The following is a 19897-nucleotide window of genomic DNA, read 5'->3' as shown; positions in this document are numbered from 1 at the left end:
GCTATGCTCGGCTATATGCTCAACCGGCATTTTTCCAGTGTGGCAGGGCGAGGGCGAATATAAGTTGCATACGAAAGGGCATCAAATTGTCAATAATTGAATCCGTCGAGTCTTATTAAATAAACATTTGGATCACTACACTGCACGGTATTGTTCATGTTCAGGCTTTTGTTACATAACACCTTGGGCACCAGCTCTGCCTCCACTTAACCCCCCTGTGATGGTCAGAGATGCATCAGCACACTAATGGCTATTCCCACTTGAGCTTCTTGAGTCATGTCTGTGGCTCTGTGCTTATAGAGGAGGCTATGAATTACTTCACTTTGTTCTTTTACTGTAGTCGACTTTAAAGAAAAATCTCCTGCAAGGTTTGGGATTCCTTCTTCTTCCCTCGCCGGCCTTCAGTGCAGCACGTACTGCGTAACGGGAGTAGAAGACTTACAAGTGGGGCCCTCGGAGTAGGCGACTGTGGAGTGGTCACATTTTAGTCTAGTTTTTATTTGTTGACGAAATTCTCAGTATATTTAGTCTTAGTTTTAGTCATCATATCTTAGTTTCCATTTAGTTTTCGTCAGTGAAAACTGACCTATAGGCCCCTCTATATGCCCCCTTATTGACTGGCCTACCTGGGATGCCAGGTTGAAAATGGTTGAATTAAGTTGAAAGGAAAACAACGGTTGAGCTACATACGTTACGTAGTGTTATGTTCAGGGAGTTGTCTTTACGTGGACGGTCAAGCAAGAACATTACTGGAATATTCATTTTACCATGTAGCACATGAAGCTCCTTTGATTTAAATGCTTTTTATCCATTACTGTATGTAAATTAAAGCACTTCAATGCATTCTGTCTGTCTGTCTGCATCATCACCTAATGGAGAATTAAATGCCACATTGGCCTATTCTAGTGCCACGAGGCCGATTTCGCTGGCAGCACAATAAGCTACGTCTGAGTTTATTTCGTTTTTTCTCTTTGCTTCCCCCTTTGTCCATCTATTTCCTTTAAGGCCTTTTTCAGACGGGGAGCGACTGACGTGCCTTGGTAATTCATTTTCAATGAGAGCCGTGCGTTTATTTTAGACGTGCGGAAAAGTTGAGATTATTCAATTGTATAATCACGGGCATGGTCCGATGAAAATGTTGGACGTGCAGAAAATTTGAGATTATTCTATTATTATTTTTCCCACGCTATATGCATCCTGCGCGGCTGCGCCCTCATGAGCAGACCTGTCGCTGATCCTATAAAACTGGACTCTCAGTGCAAACACTCATTGTCTGTTCATAAATTTGTTGTCGTGTCTTGTGTTACATGCTCCTGTTCAGACTACTTTTTTTTTTTTTACACATCCTGATTCCTGCCTGCAATGTGTGTGTGTGTGTGTGTGTGTGTGTGTGTGTGTGTGTGTGTGTGTGTGTGTGTGTGTGTGTGCGTGTGTGCGTGCGTGTGCGTTTCAAGAAAGAATGGGAAATTGGTGTTCCTCATTATTGACAGAGAAGGAGATAAACAATTTGTGTCAAAAGGCTCATGGAGAGTAACTCCCATCCAATCAAGCCTGAGTGAGTGGCAGCTTGTCCATTGGCCACGCACAGGTGTTGGAGGCTATAAGTGGACCTGTCCTGCACTCATTCCCCCATTCAAGCTGGGAAGATCACCACACCAGTGCTATGTCTTGTTGTCCACCAAACCTCCAGCACCAACTCTCTCTCTTCCCCTCCAACTGTGTGCGTCCACTAACCAAACGTGAGTTCGAAAGCCTCTGGAAACCCAACTGTTTATTCATTGCCATAACTATTAATCACCCATCATGGACTCACTTCATTGCACGGCCCATGTGCTTTGTCGTTTGGCTTGGATGTTGGCCACCTGTTATTGTTTATACTATATGACTAGCAGTACTTGAGTTGTTTATTTCCTTAATGGGTCATTGAATAGAACTGTGGACTAATAGAGCACCGAAGTCTGACGTCACTTTCAGTAGAGGGCGTCTGTCCCCAGGTTCATGTATTTGTTTAGTTGCATTGAAATCCCCATTGAGGCGATTTGAGATCGCCTCATATAACAACTGTGTTTGAAAAATAAACATGTCACCCCGGCCGCTTCACTCATATGGATATGAAGAATCAACTGACTGAGAGAAAACGCTAATGTTACTGCTGCTGAATTAGTTAGATTTTCGCTAGAAGCAGACTGTATCATATATGAGTGACTGACTGTTGCAAACGATACAGAGACACCTTCCCGACAATAACGCAGAGACAGCTTGTTTATTCTTGGACCACAACGCTTATAGTAGACGATATTAAGATCACCCCATGTTATTCTCCATAGAGAAATCACTTCCGCGAACCAGGGGAATCGTCGGGATGAGCGAGTTACGTCAGGACTTCGGTGCTCTATAGACGTAGTGTTTGGCCTGCATAACGGCATCACACATATGTGTGTTCACACATGTGTGTGTTTATGTATATATACGTATATGTATGTATGTATGCATATATACTGTGTATTCGACCTATTATATTCATATAGATATATGTGTGTATTGTGTAGGTGTTCGATATTGTATATATAGGCTGCCCCTGATATGAATATTATTTAGTATTGACGTTATTGGATTTAACTGCTATTTATGATTTGGATATGTTTACTGATGCCACACATTGTATATTGTTTGTCCCCTGTGTGTGTGTGTGTGTGTGTGTGTGTGTGTGTGTGTGTGTGTGTGTGTGTGTGTGTGTGTGTGTGTGCGTGTGCGTGTGCGTTTCAAGAAAGAGTGGGAAATTGGTGTTCCTCATTATTGACAGAGAAGGAGATAAACAATTTACAACTTGGTCGTTAAAGTGACAGATGAGAGTAAATTACATGAAGCCTAGTCAAGATGAGAGTAAACAGAAAGGTCTCCACCAGGAAGATAGGAGTGTGTGATTTTTGGCAAAATGTTTAGGAGTAATATAATATTTGTTTGTTTCTTGAGGAAACGCAGAGTCAGATCACTCATAGCATCTCTGAGGATAGAATTCTGCATGAGCAGGACATGTGCAGCATTTTGTACAAAACGGGCTACTCCTGAAAACTTTGGAAGGCAATCTTAGCTAATCAGTGTAGAATCTGAGAAATCCAACAGGCTGGTCTTGATCACATGACTACAGAGATCATGTGTATCGATTTGCATGAGATTTGGTTGAAATCTGTGCGACTAACATAAACAATGTGTTTTGCAGAAATCGGCTTCATGGTGGCACTATAACCGGCAGATGTGGACGGATGCAGGGAAAATGTTTTTCCATGGCCTCTAGGGGGTGCGCATACATAAGTTGTATACAGATCGATGCAGTTATAGGTAAAAACAGGAATTGGCCTGTTATAGCACCACCGTGAGGCTGATTTGGGGAAAATAATAGTGGCATGTCGTCCTCGGCCTAGTGGAAATGTGTGTGTATAATTTCATGGAAATTGGACACTGTGTTTGGGATTTGTGGCATTTTGTTCGAAACGGACAAATCATGTGAGCTTTGGAAGCCAATCTTAGCCAATCAGGATGGAAGATGGGAAATTGTGCAGATCCGTGTTGATCACATGACTATGAAGATAGTGTATACCGAATTGTGTGATGTATGGATAAAACAGGCCGTTGCTGAATATTTGGGGCAGAGGTTCGTCGTTGGCATCCAGGGAGTGTGTGTGCACAGTTTGGCATGGATCGGGCCAACGGTGCCGGAGATTAGCTAATAACGGAAGGACGGACACACGGACGGAGTGCAAAGCACACTCTCTCCCCATGCCTTCGGCCCGGTGGAGACAATGACATGAAGCCTAGTAATCAACATAATGACAGGGTAAATGGTCACCTAAGTAGAGTGCAAATACCTATTTAGTGCTGCACAGTAGCTAGGAGACCAGGTAAATATCAAGCCCAGCATCTGTCTCAACAACATGCTATCCTTAGCACGAGACAAATTGCTCATTCAGAATTGCCTTCACTCCACTTGAACCACGCACGCACGACTGAGCCACATGCAGAGACAGTGACATTGTTAATGCACTGAAAGTTTTCTGTGTAAAATAGGCCATGGGCACAAATACTGTTGAGGTTTTTGTTCCTCAATTTGCAGGCACAAATGGTGCCTTCGAATTTTCCTCAGCCAGTTGTTGTTCATAAACCGCTAGCAAGCATTCAAGCAGCTCATTTTGGCTGGTCTTGGATGTGTATTTCGCAACATTTGTGCTTGACAGGTGATCAGCTAACTGGCTGTCTAAAAATGAGAACCGATCCACTAGGTCCAGAAACACACCTATGGAGTCAATCAGTGATAATGCATGCCTGTTTTTCTTCACCAGCTCATTGTGCCTCTGTGTTGAAATTCGGTGGCACTCATCAAGTTGAGTCGCGATATTGACGTTGCCCAACATTGACAGCTTGATGCAATTTCCAATGTGATTTGAGCAGCGATCATGTTTCTGAACTTTCTCAGATAAATGATGCAAATCAACGATACCTGTCTGGGTCCAGGCTGTGTCCGAATACAAGCATGGAAAACAAAACAAGGCCTTTTTGGATACACTCGCTGTCAACCTTTTTTCTTTTGTATACCAACTCGCGCAAAATGTACGAGTTTGACATTTTTCCACTTATCCTTATGGACGATGTACCCCCAGCCTCTTCACTTCCAACTTTTCTCCCGCTGACATAAGGGAAAACGTATTTGAAAGTAGATAATCCACTTCGTTCATTTGAATTCTTCCGCCCGCCGCCATTGTTCATTTCCTTTTCTTCACCTCGCTTCTCACTTTCACAGAACAAAGCATAGAAACGCAGGTGCGCTTGACCTCACGGGCCTGAGGTGTGCCCTAGGGCTGAGTAGAGCCTCCGATAGGCTCTGGGGCTGAGAGATTTTAGCCCAAAGGGCGACTAATTCAAGCAGGTGTGTCATGTCAGCTGTCAATCACTCAACTCAATGAATGCCAATGGGAGCTGATTTGGGCTAAGGAAAATCAGCCCATTTCGACCTATTTTGCGTTTTTCTTGTAACTTTTTGATGCTGTTGCTGCTCTAGGTTCCACCAGCATATAAAATAATCTCTTCTAAAACATTTTAATAATAATTTCTCATCTTTCTTCCATAGGATAGGGGGGCTCAGCCCCCCTTGCCCATTTATACCAGCCACCCCTCGGCATTTCCCATTGACTGTAACGTGCGAGCTAGGTTTAAACTGCAGTAAACATATGATATAATTTTGCTACTCGCGTTTTGTGTGATTTTTGAGAGAGAGAGAGAGAGAGAGAGAGAGGAAGAGCAACTGACGGATAGAAAGTTGTGAGGGCTGGCAGACAATAACTAATAAAGTGCGAGCTCAGAGGAGTGTTAGGGGAGAGTGTGTAATGGACCTGGACAGCTTCAGACAGCAGGGCAGCAGGGAGCGACTGGGACACCTGTGGTCTCTCCTCCTTCTCATCATCACTCGTTGAGTCGTTACCTGCCTCTGTTTTTTTCTTCCTTTGATCTGTTTTGCTCTGTTCACTCTCTTCCATTCTCTCTCTCTCTCTCTCTCTCTCTCTCTCTCTCTCTCTCTCTCTCGCTCTCCCCTCTGATCCCTGCTCTCGGGCTTTCATACAGGATATTAAACCTTGTTTCATGTTCTAACATTCACCCTTGCCTCTTGGCATCTGTAGCTGTTATTCTCTCTCTCTCTCTATCACTATCTCTATCTCTCTCCCCAATTCAAATACGCTGTTTTGGGAAAGCAAGTGTCAAAAACAAACAAAATTTAAACTGTTATTTTCCTGTTAGAAATGAAATTATAATATTGTCCACAAGGGTATCTTGGTATAAAGCTTTTTGGAAACAAAATAGCAGCAGCAATCTTTCAGAGTTTTGCAGTCACTTGGTATGAAACTGTTTGGGACAATTAACAGTTTTAAAGTAATGACCCACTTTGAGACCCACTGCTCTAAAACAATTATTACTATCCGATTATTGAACTTTAGCCTATTTTAACCCATAAACATTAAAACAGAAAATCCCCAACATTTTTCAGGTAGCTTCAAACGCTGAACTACTCTCTATGTTTAAAGCACATTATTCCCTAAGGGGAAGTGGCATCTTTCCCAGCCTACATTAACTTTAAACGGCTGAACAGATGAGTGACTCCAATCCCCACTCTGCAGTTGAACCGTGCTTTGCCCCCATCGCCCATACCTTGGGGAATAATCGAAGCTCCAAACCAAATGCTAACACGGATGAATCGCTCATGAAGTGAAGCCATGTTTACTGGTCAATGAGCGTATTTATCGTTGTCGTCGGGCAGAAAGCCCGTATCTCCATGTTTAAACTGTTTAAACTGTGTTTACTTGATCACAGATATGCATCCCAAAAAAACGTTTTGGACATGAGGTTTACACCTGACAGACAATTCAATGTGTGTGCACACACTGGTGACAAATTTAAGGAAAGTGAAAACGGAAGTAATGAGTGAAGAACCATCACAAATTAACGCATCTGCTTCCATATACACTGGTGAGCTGCATTACGCAATTAAGCAGTTAACATAATCATGCTCTCTGTGGCACATAATATCCTTAATGTGCTTAACACACAGCAATATGCTGAGCAGGCCCTACATGTGTCAAGAATAATGCTATTTAGATGGCGTGTTTAATCGGATGCCGGCGTGATGTTCTGCTATGTCCTAATTGTTCTCTTTGTCCTCTGACTTATTTACCCCGTCATTTTTATACTAGGACCCATGCCATTTACGCTGAAGTTGCTCTTGGTGAGAGAATCTGCTAAACCCCTAAATTAGCCCTTCACTAAGTCCCTCCCCAACCCATCCTAGTCCAATAGGCACGTTAGCAGCGAAGAATGCTTGTCCGGACAACTCACCAAAAAGGGTAAAAGGGGCGAGTCATCTTGTTACCACTAATTTGAGCATAACAGCGGAGCGCAGCTAAAAAGTGGCATAACATCAGCAGCAGACCCACAGATAATAATAATGCAGCTGGTAATTAATTGATTTAATCAATTTGGGCTTGTTTACACACACCTTCTCTGTTGGGGGTCCCTGCCAAAAACACATTTTCAGATGGGGGTCCATGACACGAAAACGTTTGAGAACCACTGGCTGATCTAATGGACTCTGAAAGAGGGTTCATTAAACTAAACAAAGACTGTTCAACTGGCTACTGTTACAAATAATGGGAACAGACCAGTCACTAAACAAAGACTGTTCAACTGGCTACTGTTCCAAATAATGGGAACAGACCAGTCACTAAACAAAGACTGTTCAACTGGCTACTGTTGCAATGGGAACAGTCACTATAATACAGTAGCTGCATTTCAATGGGGGGGAAATAAATATCAGAAATTGTGGTCAAATGCAAATGATGATGGGGAGACTCACGTTTTAATGTGATTATGAAAGTGATAACAGAACAGTAACTGTCAGGTTTGGGTCCACTTGTCCATTTAGAGGGAGGGATCACTGCACAAATCGGTACAGTATATTCATTTCTGAGTGTCGTCGTTATCCTATGATGGAAAACCTCTCTTCCACGATGACAATTTCTCCCAATGAGGTGTCACTGAATGGTTCGATGAGTGAGACTGATCATATTGTATGGCCTTCACGGTTTGTAGCATTGCGTCGTCGTGTTTCATGATTGTTTTGTGTCGTGTTGCATTGAGTTAACAATTTTTTCTTTTTTGCTGTGTATGATGACACTCTTACCACCTTCAGACAAAGCCTCAGAGCTCCATATCACACGTTTCACTACCATATCACGACAGAGCCTGGTCCAAACAAAGTTTGGACATAAAATGTTCCCGCTATATAGAGTTTGTTTAGGTTAGGACACAGACAGTGACCCAAAACAGTAACACACGTCACATCTACAGCTATTCCTCAACCTTTGAGTTGGTTTAGGACACAGCTAGTGTAGCGATCAGCTATCGTACACTCCAGTGTTGTTTTTGGCAGCAACTTTCTATTTTAGTTTTAGTCTTTTGAATAGCTTTCATTTAGTTTCAGTCACATTTTAGTCACCTGGAATGCTTTAGTGTTAGTCTAGTTTTAGTCGACTAAATATCATAAGATTTTAGTCGACTAAATCTACAGTTGATTTAGTCGACTAATATGTATTTTGGCGGGCCTTGATGCCGTCGTAATGACTGTTTTTACACTTGCTGAAAATAGCCGATCTACAAGCTCAGTGAGCTTGTAGATCTTTTTTTATTTTCAGCATGCAACTAATTGTAAAATTACTTTTACTGGATCTCTTGTCCACTAATCCATTTCTTTTAGTCTAGTTTTTATTTGTTGATGAAATTGTCAGTATATTTAGTCTTAGTTTTAGTCATCATAGCTTAGTTTTTATTTAGTTTCCATTTAGTTTCTGTCAGTGGAAAAAGGTAGTCGACGAACATTTTTCGTATTAGTTTTAGTCGACGAAAACAACACTGGTACACTCTCATGCACGCACGCATGCACGCACTGTAATGGATATATGTTCTCCAATCACGTTTTTCTGAAGGAACATAATTCAACATGGTGCCGTCACTGCCGTGGTCCGTGTGTGGGAATCAAGAAAAAGAATACTGGGCATGAAGAATACTGAAGGGTCCGGATGAGATGAATTCCACATGTACTCTGTACTAGTAGGGATCGCGGGGCATTTTCACATGCAGCCTGTACAATGCTGCATCGCTGTGGCATCATTGCTGTGGTACACTTACAGTATGTGATAAAGATACTGAAGTGGAAATAAATATATATAACACATACACAGAGTGTGTAATTCGGAAAAAACACTCGTATCTCAAAATTATGTCTAAAAATCTGTGTTTTCGCTCTGACCAAGGCGTCTTCAACAGGCTGTAAGTAATTCATGCAACATGCTAGAAATGTGTTTGGAGAGGAGACCTGTAGCTTTAATTTGAGGTATGGTGTGATATTGTTGTCATAATTTGATATGTGAAAATTGCTAGGCACAGAAGGGAATTGTAATTTGCGTGCTTACACCGTGGAAGGAGTTCTCCCTTTTCTTTCTTCAATTAAATATTATAGAGTTATTATTAAAGAGTTATATAATATATACAGTATACTAACAAGAAATCTGTGTCTCTCTCTCTCTGTGTGTGTGTGTGTGTGTGTGTGTGCGTGTGTACGTGCGTGTGTGTCAGATGGTAAGGTGGAGGTAACCAAGGAGGGTATGAAGCTGTGTATGATGGGACTGGGGAAGGTGTTTGGAGAACTGGCCATCCTTTACAACTGCACCAGAACTGCTACTGTGAGGAGTAAGTATATACTTCTCTACTAGCGACACTACTATCCTCTCCCCTTATCTACTGTGAGGTACTGTGAAGTATATACTACTCTACTATCTCTACTTTGAGGACTAAGTACATACTACTTAGGGGTGTGAAAAAGAATCGATTTGAATTAGATTCCTGTTATGAACAACTCAAAATCGATTCATAATTTCCATATATCATTTTCACTGCATGGTGTTTGTGCTATGAAATGTAATCTTACCCTAATCACAGTAACATTTTCAAGTTACTGTAGTCAGTACTAGTCATGCACTTCAGTTCAGCACAGCTGTATTGTATTGTATTGTAGTATTGAATCGAGAATCATTTAGAATAGATAATCTTTGGATTGATAATCGAGTTGAATCGATAAAATCGATTTTGAATCGAATCGTGATCCCAAGAATCGGAATCGAATTGCGGGACACCCAAAGATTCACAGCCCTGATACTACTCTACTGTCTCTACTGTGAGGAGTATAAGTACATACTACTCTACTGTCTCTACTACTCTCATCTCCCCTTATCTACTCACCAGAGACTTCTCTCTCTCACTCACTCACTCTCTCTTCTCTTCATGACTCGCTCCCTCCTCTCCGCTCCCTCCTCTCCGCACACACACAGACGCAACAAACGGCCTATCCAATCTTCTACAGACACTATAATGGTATAGGATGGATGCTACATCATTTGAGTATTTTGTGAGTTTTGGGGGTCCTTGACATGAACATGTTTGAGAACAACTGACATACTGTATAAAAACATGGGGATTTTCAGAAAACTGTCAGGATTTAGAAGACATCTGTAGAATCGTCCTCGGGTCTAAATGGGTTAAGCATTCAGAGATTGCGGAATAGAACACAGGGTTTCAGTGTCTTGGTCGAGATAGAATAATGCTTTTCACACACGCACGCAGCATGTCCAAACGGCCTGCTCCACAGTGCAGCGCCTCCTGAGCGAGTCACAGCGGCCCGTCTCTTTCTGTGTGTCATTAGCGCAGTGTGAAGAGCAGCCGGCTCAGTGTGACATCTCCCAGAACTCCTCTGTCTCACTGAGTTACAACACTGTGTGTGTGTGTGTGCGTGCGTGCCGTGCCGTGCACACATGTGTGCGTCACCGGACAGGGCAGCTGGCTGTGAATATGTATATATGATCTTTTGTCCATCTTGGTTCTCTTGACATCAACGTTCAATCACCCACTCAACCGTCGCCTCCCGCTGAGGAGGCTCAAGTCCTTCAATATTGGCATGCTGTATAGAGATTGAGAATGTTCTTCTGTTGAGAACATTGTGTTTTCATGCAGTGCTATGCTGGGGAGCTGCACGGCATCCCACAGGCCTGGGAGCTCAACAGGATCATAAAGGATCATGTTGTTGCTGGGCTCCAGAATGGATGGGTTGCAGTTAGTCACAGGGAGGACTAAATGCACCCTACAAACGCCTCCCGCGCACTCGGATCAGCCAACGTGGCGGTGTCTCAGGGGTAGAGTGGCTGGATGGTAACCGTGCAAGGTTGCCAGTTCGAACCCGGGCTCCCCCAGAGTTGGTGTCGAAGTGTCCTTGAGCAAGACACTGAACCCCTAATTGCTCCTGATGTGCATGGTTTCCGCTGCCATCAGTGTATGAATGTGTGTGTGTGACTGGGTGAATGTAATGCACAATCTATGTAAAGCGCCTTGGATAAAGGCGCTATATATAAATGCACCATTTACCATTTCACAACGCAAGGGAGCTGGAAGTACCCTCACTAAAAAAACGCCGGGACAACGCTCCACACGCCCCAAACTCTTTACCCTTCATGGCTCCAAAACTATGGAATGCACTTCCAATTAGGCTACAATCAGAACTGCAGCCTCACTCCCAATCGTCCGCCGTAGTCTGAAAACCCACCTGTTCAGACTCCACCTTGGCCCGTAGCACTTACCCTAGCGGCCTAGCCCCTTAGATAGCACTTTTTGTAGACTTAGCATTTTATACAGACTTATAGCATGTTAGACAGCACTAGAATTGCATTGTATGTAGTCATAGCACTTTATATACACTATATTATACTATACTATACTATACTATACTATACTATACTATACTATATGTATAGCTTCATTATATAGATATTCCACTGTTACGTTCTTAGCTTGCACATGTTTCATGAGAACTACTTTTTTATGTATGTGATGTATTGCCATGCTTTTTGTTCTTGCTTAATGTAAGTCGCTCTGGATTAAGAGCGTCTGCTAGATGCCTAAATTGTAAGAGGATGGGGGACAAACCCACATCCATGATTAAAACTTTGACCAAACATTTCCGCCGACTACCTTTTTGGCACTGGCAAAAACTAAATCAAAACTAAGCGATGATGACTAAATATAATTATTGACAATTTCGTCAACAAATAAAAACTAGACGAACGTAAGTGCAGAACTAATGGAGAAGAGATCCAATAGAACTAAAAGCTAGATCATTTTTGCATGCTATATACAAGCTCACAACGTGTCACACTGCGACGCATTGTGAGCGTGTAGATCGGCTATTTTCAGCATGCAATGTAAAATCGACACCAAAATAACTTTTTGTCGACAAAATCAACTGTAGATTTAGTAAACTAAAAACATTTAGTCGACTAAAACTAGACTCTGCAGGCTAAAATAATTCAGATTACTGAATTGTGACAAAAAAATAATTTAATTCAAAAGCCTATGACTACAACTAAATCAACACTTCTCTATGGCGAGCTGTGGAAGAAGGTGAGCATTAATCCGGCCAGAGGCTGAAGGCACCTGAAAATGGGTGCATGTGTTTGGTACGACATACTAACAGTACGACAGGCATCAGTCCGACACCCTATAGAGCGTCGCAGTCACGCCCCCTCGAGAGACCCGGAAAAGAAATCCCAGTTCATTTTCCTCATAGACTTTTCAGAAAGTATTTATTTAAAGACGTTTACGCCGCTGGACAAAGCCAACTCTTGTCGTGAGTCACAAACACAATTTTTCGGGCTGAACAAATAATTAGAAAGAAGAAGAAAACGGCAGGTTACAACACTTATCATTTTGTTTTTCTTCTTTGAAATGATTTGTTTGGTCCAAAATATTGTGTTTGTTGTCAACAGGAGAGAGGCTGCCCAGGTTCAATTCCTGGCCCCGGCAATGTGTCGAGTTGTCCCAAAGCAATAAGGCACCTGTTTTAACTCCCAACTGCACAAAAACAAATTAGCTTTGCAACAAGCTGGAAAAGGCTGGTGCAAAACAAATGCTTCGCATGACAATCCCTAGTATGGCCTATGCCGCTTACCGTTGGGCTCGAATTCAACATTTTAAATTGTTCCTGGAGGTACCCCAATAACTGTAAGCGGCTGCCACAGGTTCTCCTAGGGGAGTTGAATTTCAATTTGTGTTCCTGGACACCTTTCCAAACCCATATTGTGAAAAGATGTCTTGGTAAGGAAATCATTCCGGGTTTGGCAATTTTTTCTGATAATATCCCCTGACTATTACTGTTACAGTCCAGCCTCAGGCATATGTTCACCATGGTGTTCTATCTGTAAGTGAACCAATTCCGTCAGCCCTTTATCTATAACAGCCTGATTTATACAGTCTTACTACATAACTGCTTGCTGAAAATCTGCACGAAAACTGACTTTTACGCTTTTCTTTTTAATTTCATTTTTAAGATGATAAATATAATCTATCATAAATTTGGCGACATCTCTCACTCTTTCACGCACACACACACACACACACACACACACACGCGCGCGTGTGCGCACATTCCCTCGCATCTTGTCCCGCTCTGTTGCCTGTTCAGTTGCCATGGCGACACGGCATGTTGCCATAGCGACGGCACCCATGTGCCTTAATTCTCCTGGGGCAACCAGAGGGTTTCCCCGAGGGCTGATTGTCCTGCCTCTGGAGAACCCCCCCCAGCAACCAATCACCCGTCTTTATAGTGTTCTGGAGGAACCCCCCCAGCAACCAATCACCTGTCTTTATACTGTTCCTGAGGAACCCCCCAGCAACCAATCACCTGTCTTTATACTGTTCCTGAGGAACCCCCCCCCCCCCAGCAACCAATCACCTGTCTTTATACTGTTCCTGAGGAACCCCCCAGCAACCAATCACCTGTCTTTATACTGTTCCTGAGGAACCCCCCCCCCCCCCCCAGCAACCAATCACCTGTCTTTATACTGTTCCTGAGGAACCCCCCAGCAACCAATCACCTGTCTTTATACTGTTCCTGAGGGACCCCCCCCAGCAACCAATCACCTGTCTTTATACTGTTCTGGATAACCCCCCTAGCAACCAATCACCTGTCTTTATACTGTTCTGGAGGAACCCCCCCCCCCCCCCCCCCCAGCAACCAATCACCCGTCTTTATAGTGTTCCTGAGGAACCACCCAGCAACCAATCACCCTTCTTTATACTGTCCTGGAGGAACCCCTCAACCAATCACCCTTCTTTATACTGTCCTGGAGGAACCCCCCCAGCAACCAATCATCCGTCTTTATACTGTGCTGGAGGACCCCCCCAACCAATCACCTGTCTATATACTGTTCTGCCACTGGAGGAATCCCAAAGGATCCCCAAAAAGCTAAAGTTTTCATGAATTAATACCAAATTAAATTATTTTTCGAAGTCATTTCTTGAATATATATTTTTAAGAAATTCCATAAATTGGAAAACAAATGTTTAAGAAGTAGTGACAATAGCCGATCTACAAGCTCACAACGTCTCTCTTCGTGCCACATTGTGAGCGTGTAGATCTGCTATTTTAATCTTTTGGGCCTCGACCTGAAAAGTTTGGGGTCCACTGTACCATGAAGCACTTTCACTTCTGAATATAGCGGAAAGCATAGAGCGCCGAAGTCCTGACATCACTCGCTCGTCCCCTCGATTCCCCTGGTTCACGGAAGTAATTTCTCTATGGAGACTAACATGGGCTCATCTTAAAATCATTTTAAGTTGCCCCGCTGGGAAGTCTCAGTCAGATAAGGCTCAGATTCCCATTTGTAGACGGTTCGCCTGCTAAAACAGAGCATTTGAAAATATATTCTTGGTGCCGTAAATCCCGTGGAACACATTATAGTTTACAGTGTACAAAGTAATTAATTAAGTGCATTTATTTAAGTATTTTGAGGTATTTGTAATTCCAATTTCCAATACTTTTACTTCTACTCCACTACATCTCAGAGCTACATATTGTACTTTTACTCCACTACATTTATTTGAAAACTTGATTTACTAGTTACTTTGTAAATTTGGATTATTAATACGAAACATAATATTAACCACTTCAGCCCATTCGGCCATTTGAAAATAGCCGATCTACAAGCTCACAATGTGTTGCGATGCGACACATTGTGAGCTTGTAGGTCTGCAATTATTTTCAAAAAGATTACATTTGAATACTTGAAATGATACATTCTGCATAATGACTATACTTTTACTTTTGGTACTTTTTGAGTACATTTTGATGCCAATACTTTTGTACTTTTACACAAGTACATTTTGTATTCTGTAATCTGGACTTGAACTTGTAACGGAGTATTTCTATATTGCAGTATTGATACTTTTACTTAAGTACAAAAGTAGAAAGTAATCTATAGCCCCCTTCTTATCAAAATAACCAGTGTTTGTTTGATTGATTGAAATATTTATTAACAGTTTGCAGAATTACAGTACATTTCAAGCACAACTCAATACAAAGACTGTTAAGTGTGAGTGGACGACCCAATAAAACATTACACTTGTTTACAAGAGGGTCCACCTTGTTCAATTCACTAAAACATTTAGAGATGTACTGTACAAATGTACACTTCTAAAAGGAATTAATCATACAGGATGGAAAAAGAAACATGCAGTGAGGGGAAAGGGGGGTGGGTTGGGGGGTGTAAAGTAGCTAAGTGCATATACTCCTACTGTACTCTAAGCACAGTTGCTTAGATATTTTCCACAACTGATTGCATGTCACATGACAGTCAAATGACAGTATGTTGATTGATTGGGTCAGATAAAGTGCTGACAGAAAGTGGCTATTGTCTTGACACACATTGTCAGAACAATGCTAGACACACAGCTGCTCAAATTCATTGATTGAATACTGCATTGAGCCACAGACCACCATTTGATGACATTTAGCCTCTCAGACGCAGCTAGCTGGGGACCTGCAGCCTGCTTAAGTAAAATATTTGAGTACTTTTTCCATCGTCTATGATGAAATATGAAGTTAGTTAGCAGACTAGATTTGTGTAAAACATGTATTTCTATTTTCAAAAACAAACCATCTGTGTGGAGTTTGCATGTTCTCCCCGTGTCCCCTAGGGTAGGTACCCTCACAAAAACACATGCAGTAATCCTGGTCTCTAAACTACCTCCCCCTGGCCTGATGGAGGGAAAGGAACTGGTCGGAATAACGTGTTCCTCCACGCGCTACGTCCGGCCAGGGAAACTCTCCCCTGTCGGGTGTAAAGAAGCAGCTTGGACTCCTCATGCATAGAAGGAGGCATGAGGTCAGTCCGCTGCCCTCCACACAGGTTGGCAGAGGAAGTGTATAGCGCCCAGGATTACATTAAGATAATAAGACACTGGGTGGAAAAAATGGGTTGCAAAATGGTGGGATAGAGAGGCCTGAGGCTGACCCGGGACCAGTCACCAGCCTGCCCATTTAGCTTTTATTTTAACAGTCCCAAGGCAATGTTTGTTTGAAAAGCACATTTAAACAAGGCAATTACAAGTGCTTTTCTCAAAAACTTTTAAGAACTTTGCAAAAGAAACACTTATTAAAACAACAGGAAATGCAGTTATGTACTTGAGGTCAAATAAACAGATACTATTAGGACAATGAAGTTTAGGTTCATTTTGGGGTCTTCAAAATATGTAAAAGTCTACGCTACATCCGGAGGCAGTGAATGCTCACTGAATCAATATTGGCAGTCAAAGAGTTTTAAGTGCATTGACACGCACAAAGCATTTGTTTGGAGTACGGTTGATTTGAGTTTTTCACGATTAAAAAAATAATAAAGCCATCGCGCTGTTATGAAATAATAAAGGTTTCTTATTTTTATGCAAGGTGGCAGTAACTGGGAATGGGTAATAGGGTCTTGTGCAGAAGTGCAGGGATAAAATAGGATAAATGTCAATGCCAAGTATACTTCCTATGTGGTATACAGCTGTGCAGTGAGATAAAACTGCACACACACACACACGTATGTACTGTACAGTAGATATATTGTATCCATGGAAACCATATGATCCTATATGGTATATATGCTGTGCTTGTCTGACATGATAAATGAATCCAGCACAACGCAACACGACATCGACTTCATAGACTTGTGCTATCAGACAAGTCTATGAAGATGATCTATATCTATGGAATCTGTGAAAAGGTTTAATCTGCAACATATGTTATACAATATGCAGTGAGGGGTCGCTGCTTCATCTCTCTCTCAGCTAGGTAGGGGGCGTCACTGCTTCATCTCTCTCTCAGCTAGGTAGGGGTCGCTGCTTCATCTCTCTCTCAGCTAGGTAGGGGGCGGCACTGCTTCATCTCTCTCTCAGCTAGGTAGGGGGCGTCACTGCTTCATCTCTCTCTCAGCTATAGGGGGCGTCACTGCTTCATCTCTCTCTCAGCTAGGTAGGGGGCGTCACTGCTTCATCTCTCTCTCAGCTAGGTAGGGGGCGTCACTGCTTCATCTCTCTCTCAGCTAGGTAGGGGGCGGCACTGCTTCATCTCTCTCTCAGCTAGGTAGGGGGCGTCACTGCTTCATCTCTCTCTCAGCTAGGTAGGGGGCGTCACTGCTTCATCTCTCTCTCAGCTAGGTAGGGGGCGTCACTGCTTCATCTCTCTCTCAGCTAGGTAGGGAGCGGCACTGCTTCATCTCTCTCTCAGCTAGGTAGGGAGCGGCACTGCTTCATCTCTCTCTCAGCTAGGTAGGGGGCGGCACTGCTTCATCTCTCTCTCAGCTATAGGGGGCGTCACTGCTTCATCTCTCTCAGCTAGGTAGGGGGGTCACTGCTTCATCTCTCTCTCAGCTAGGTAGGGGTCACTGCTTCATCTCTCTCTCAGCTAGGTAGGGGTCGCTGCTTCATCTCTCTCTCAGCTATAGGTAGGGGTCACTGCTTCATCTCTCTCTCAGCTAGGTAGGGGTCGCTGCTTCATCTCTCTCTCAGCTAGGTAGGGGTCACTGCTTCATCTCTCTCTCAGCTAGGTAGGGGTCACTGCTTCATCTCTCTCTCAGCTAGGTAGGGGGCGTCACTGCTTCATCTCTCTCTCAGCTAGATAGGGGGCGTCACTGCTTCATCTATCTCTCAGCTAGGTAGGGGTCACTGCTTCATCTCTCTCTCAGCTAGGTAGGTTGCGTCACTGCTTCATCTCTCTCTCAGCTAGGTAGGGGTCGCTGCTTCATCTCTCTCTCAGCTAGGTAGGGGTCACTGCTTCATCTCTCTCTCAGCTAGGTAGGGGTCGCTGCTTCATCTCTCTCTCAGCTAGGTAGGGGTCACTGCTTCATCTCTCTCTCAGCTAGGTAGGGGGCGTCACTGCTTCATCTATCTCTCAGCTATAGGTAGGGGGCGTCACTGCTTCATCTCTCTCTCAGCTAGGTAGGCGTCACTGCTTAATCTATCTCTCAGCTAGGTAGGGGGCGTCACTGCTTCATCTCTCTCAGCTAGGTAGGGGGCACCACTGCTTCATCTCTCTCTCAGCTAGGTAGGGGTCACTGCTTCATCTCTCTCTCAGCTAGGTAGGGGGCGTCACTGCTTCATCTCTCTCTCAGCTAGGTAGGGGGTGCCACTGCTTCATCTCTCTCTCAGCTAGGTAGGGGGTGCCACTGCTTCATCTCTCTCTCAGCTAGGTAGGGGTCATTTGGCTGAAAAACTTTGAAGACCCCTGGCCTATACAGACCGTATAATCTGGGTACCCATCGGCAAAACGAAGGAAAAACAGTGTCCTCTTTTCCTCAACAGTCTGTCTCGAGAGACTATGAGGGAAACCTTAATTTATTTGTTTATTTGGATCCCCATTAGCTACTACCTTAGTAGCAGCTACTCTTCCTGGGGTCCACACATAAAATACATTACAATTACATATTGAAATAAATTTTATTTTAAGACTGTAAGAAAAACTGTTAAAAAAATAAAATATTTTAATTAATTAATATACACCACAAACAGACAAACGAACACCCCAGTGAGCTACGTGTGGAATACATTTATCTTAAGGACCACTTCAACACTTCAACCTATCTTCCTATAATTGGTCACAAATTCATGACACAATAGCAACAAAAAAATTCCTACTCAGTCTTTGTCTCATAAGAGGGCCGTGGGCAGTTCATGGCGTAAGAACACCACAGTTCTTTCCCCATGAAGGAATGGGGGATTCCGCCATGACCCAAAATCCCGGTATGTGTCTCAAAGAATATGTTTTTTTCCCCCCCAGCTGTGACCAATGTGAAGCTATGGGCCATCGACAGACAGTGTTTCCAGACCATCATGATGAGAACAGGACTCATCAAACATGCTGAATACATGGACTTCCTCAAGAGGTGAGTGAGCTCACTCTGTCTCACTCTTTATGCTGTCTCACTCTCCACCTCTGTCTCTCAATTGCCCAAATATGGATGACTGATGTCATAGTAATACCGACGGGGGGGACGAGGGGACGTAGAATACGCACATCGACAGGCTGGGTGAAAAGAAACTTCAGTAGGCTAGATATTGGATGGATTGGATTGGTTGTCAGAATTCTCAATAAAGAACGTCTTTCTTGTACCTGTGGTGTGGGCTCCATCCAATATAGTACTACAGACGAACACATTATTTATACCTTTTGTATAACGGCCATTCAGTTTGAGTAGCATCTATGTATTCTACATAATGACGTAATCACGCAATGATTTTTGTTGTTGTATAAATCAGTGCTATTGAAGTTGAACCCCCTTTACCATCTGTGTGTTGTTTTAAAAATATTGAACAGCAGCAAAAAAGCGCGTGGGACAAAACCTCTTAACTCCATTGGACCCTCAAACTGCTAAAACGGCTAACTCCACCACCTCTCCCCATTTATGGCAGTGATTGACAATATATAAAGCAATACTGCCGACTTTGATGAGGCAGTATTGCTTTGTTTTCAAAAGATAAGGTTTTCTTCATTCCCCGAAAAATGAACATGTTGGAGTTAAGTGGTTTCTTCCCGACAGCAGAGATATGAACAGTAGTTGGTATAACCCATTTTGAGCGGGAACCCATTTTGGTGTTAGCATCATGTCGTGCTTTAGCTATTTTTTTAAAATCGAAGAGCGACTGACTTAGAAGACTGATTTTTAGAATCTGATCTCAGGTCAGAATGAAAACTGTCAGAATGTAGAAGACATTTTTAGAATCTGATCTCAGGTCAGAATGGTATAATACTCATTCACAGCTGGTCTATGAAATGTTTCGTTGGACAATACATGTGAAAGGAACTCCGCACGGACCTTCCTCAGTGCCAGTGCCAGGTGTTATTTATGCCGGCGGTGCGCTTGGCGGAAGATAGCACAATAGCACTCGGTGATGTTGAGCAAACGTTTTACCTGCCACCTGGTTTTACCTTTTTGGAATT

General features: G+C 43.0%; 1 protein-coding gene across 3 annotated transcripts in view; it reads left to right on the top strand.

Moving 5' to 3' along the window:
• Positions 1-19897, top strand: part of prkg1 (protein kinase cGMP-dependent 1) — a gene marked incomplete at its 5' end in the record, with an annotated part of 166610 nt that overhangs the window by 83670 nt on the left and 63043 nt on the right. For all 3 annotated transcript variants that reach the window (XM_083786860.1, XM_083786859.1, XM_083786858.1), the window contains 2 exons: positions 9175-9288; positions 18737-18842. In XM_083786860.1, coding sequence (XP_083642986.1) covers positions 9175-9288; positions 18737-18842 — 220 coding nt within the window. The remainder of the gene's footprint in view (positions 1-9174; positions 9289-18736; positions 18843-19897) is intronic.

The sequence above is a fragment of the Protomyctophum parallelum genome, assembly GCF_964188405.1.
Source record: "Protomyctophum parallelum genome assembly, chromosome: 17".
NCBI classification, from domain to species: domain Eukaryota; kingdom Metazoa; phylum Chordata; class Actinopteri; order Myctophiformes; family Myctophidae; genus Protomyctophum; species Protomyctophum parallelum.
The sequence above is the reverse complement of the archived record's forward strand: the minus strand, read 5'-3'. Positions and strand labels throughout refer to the sequence as shown.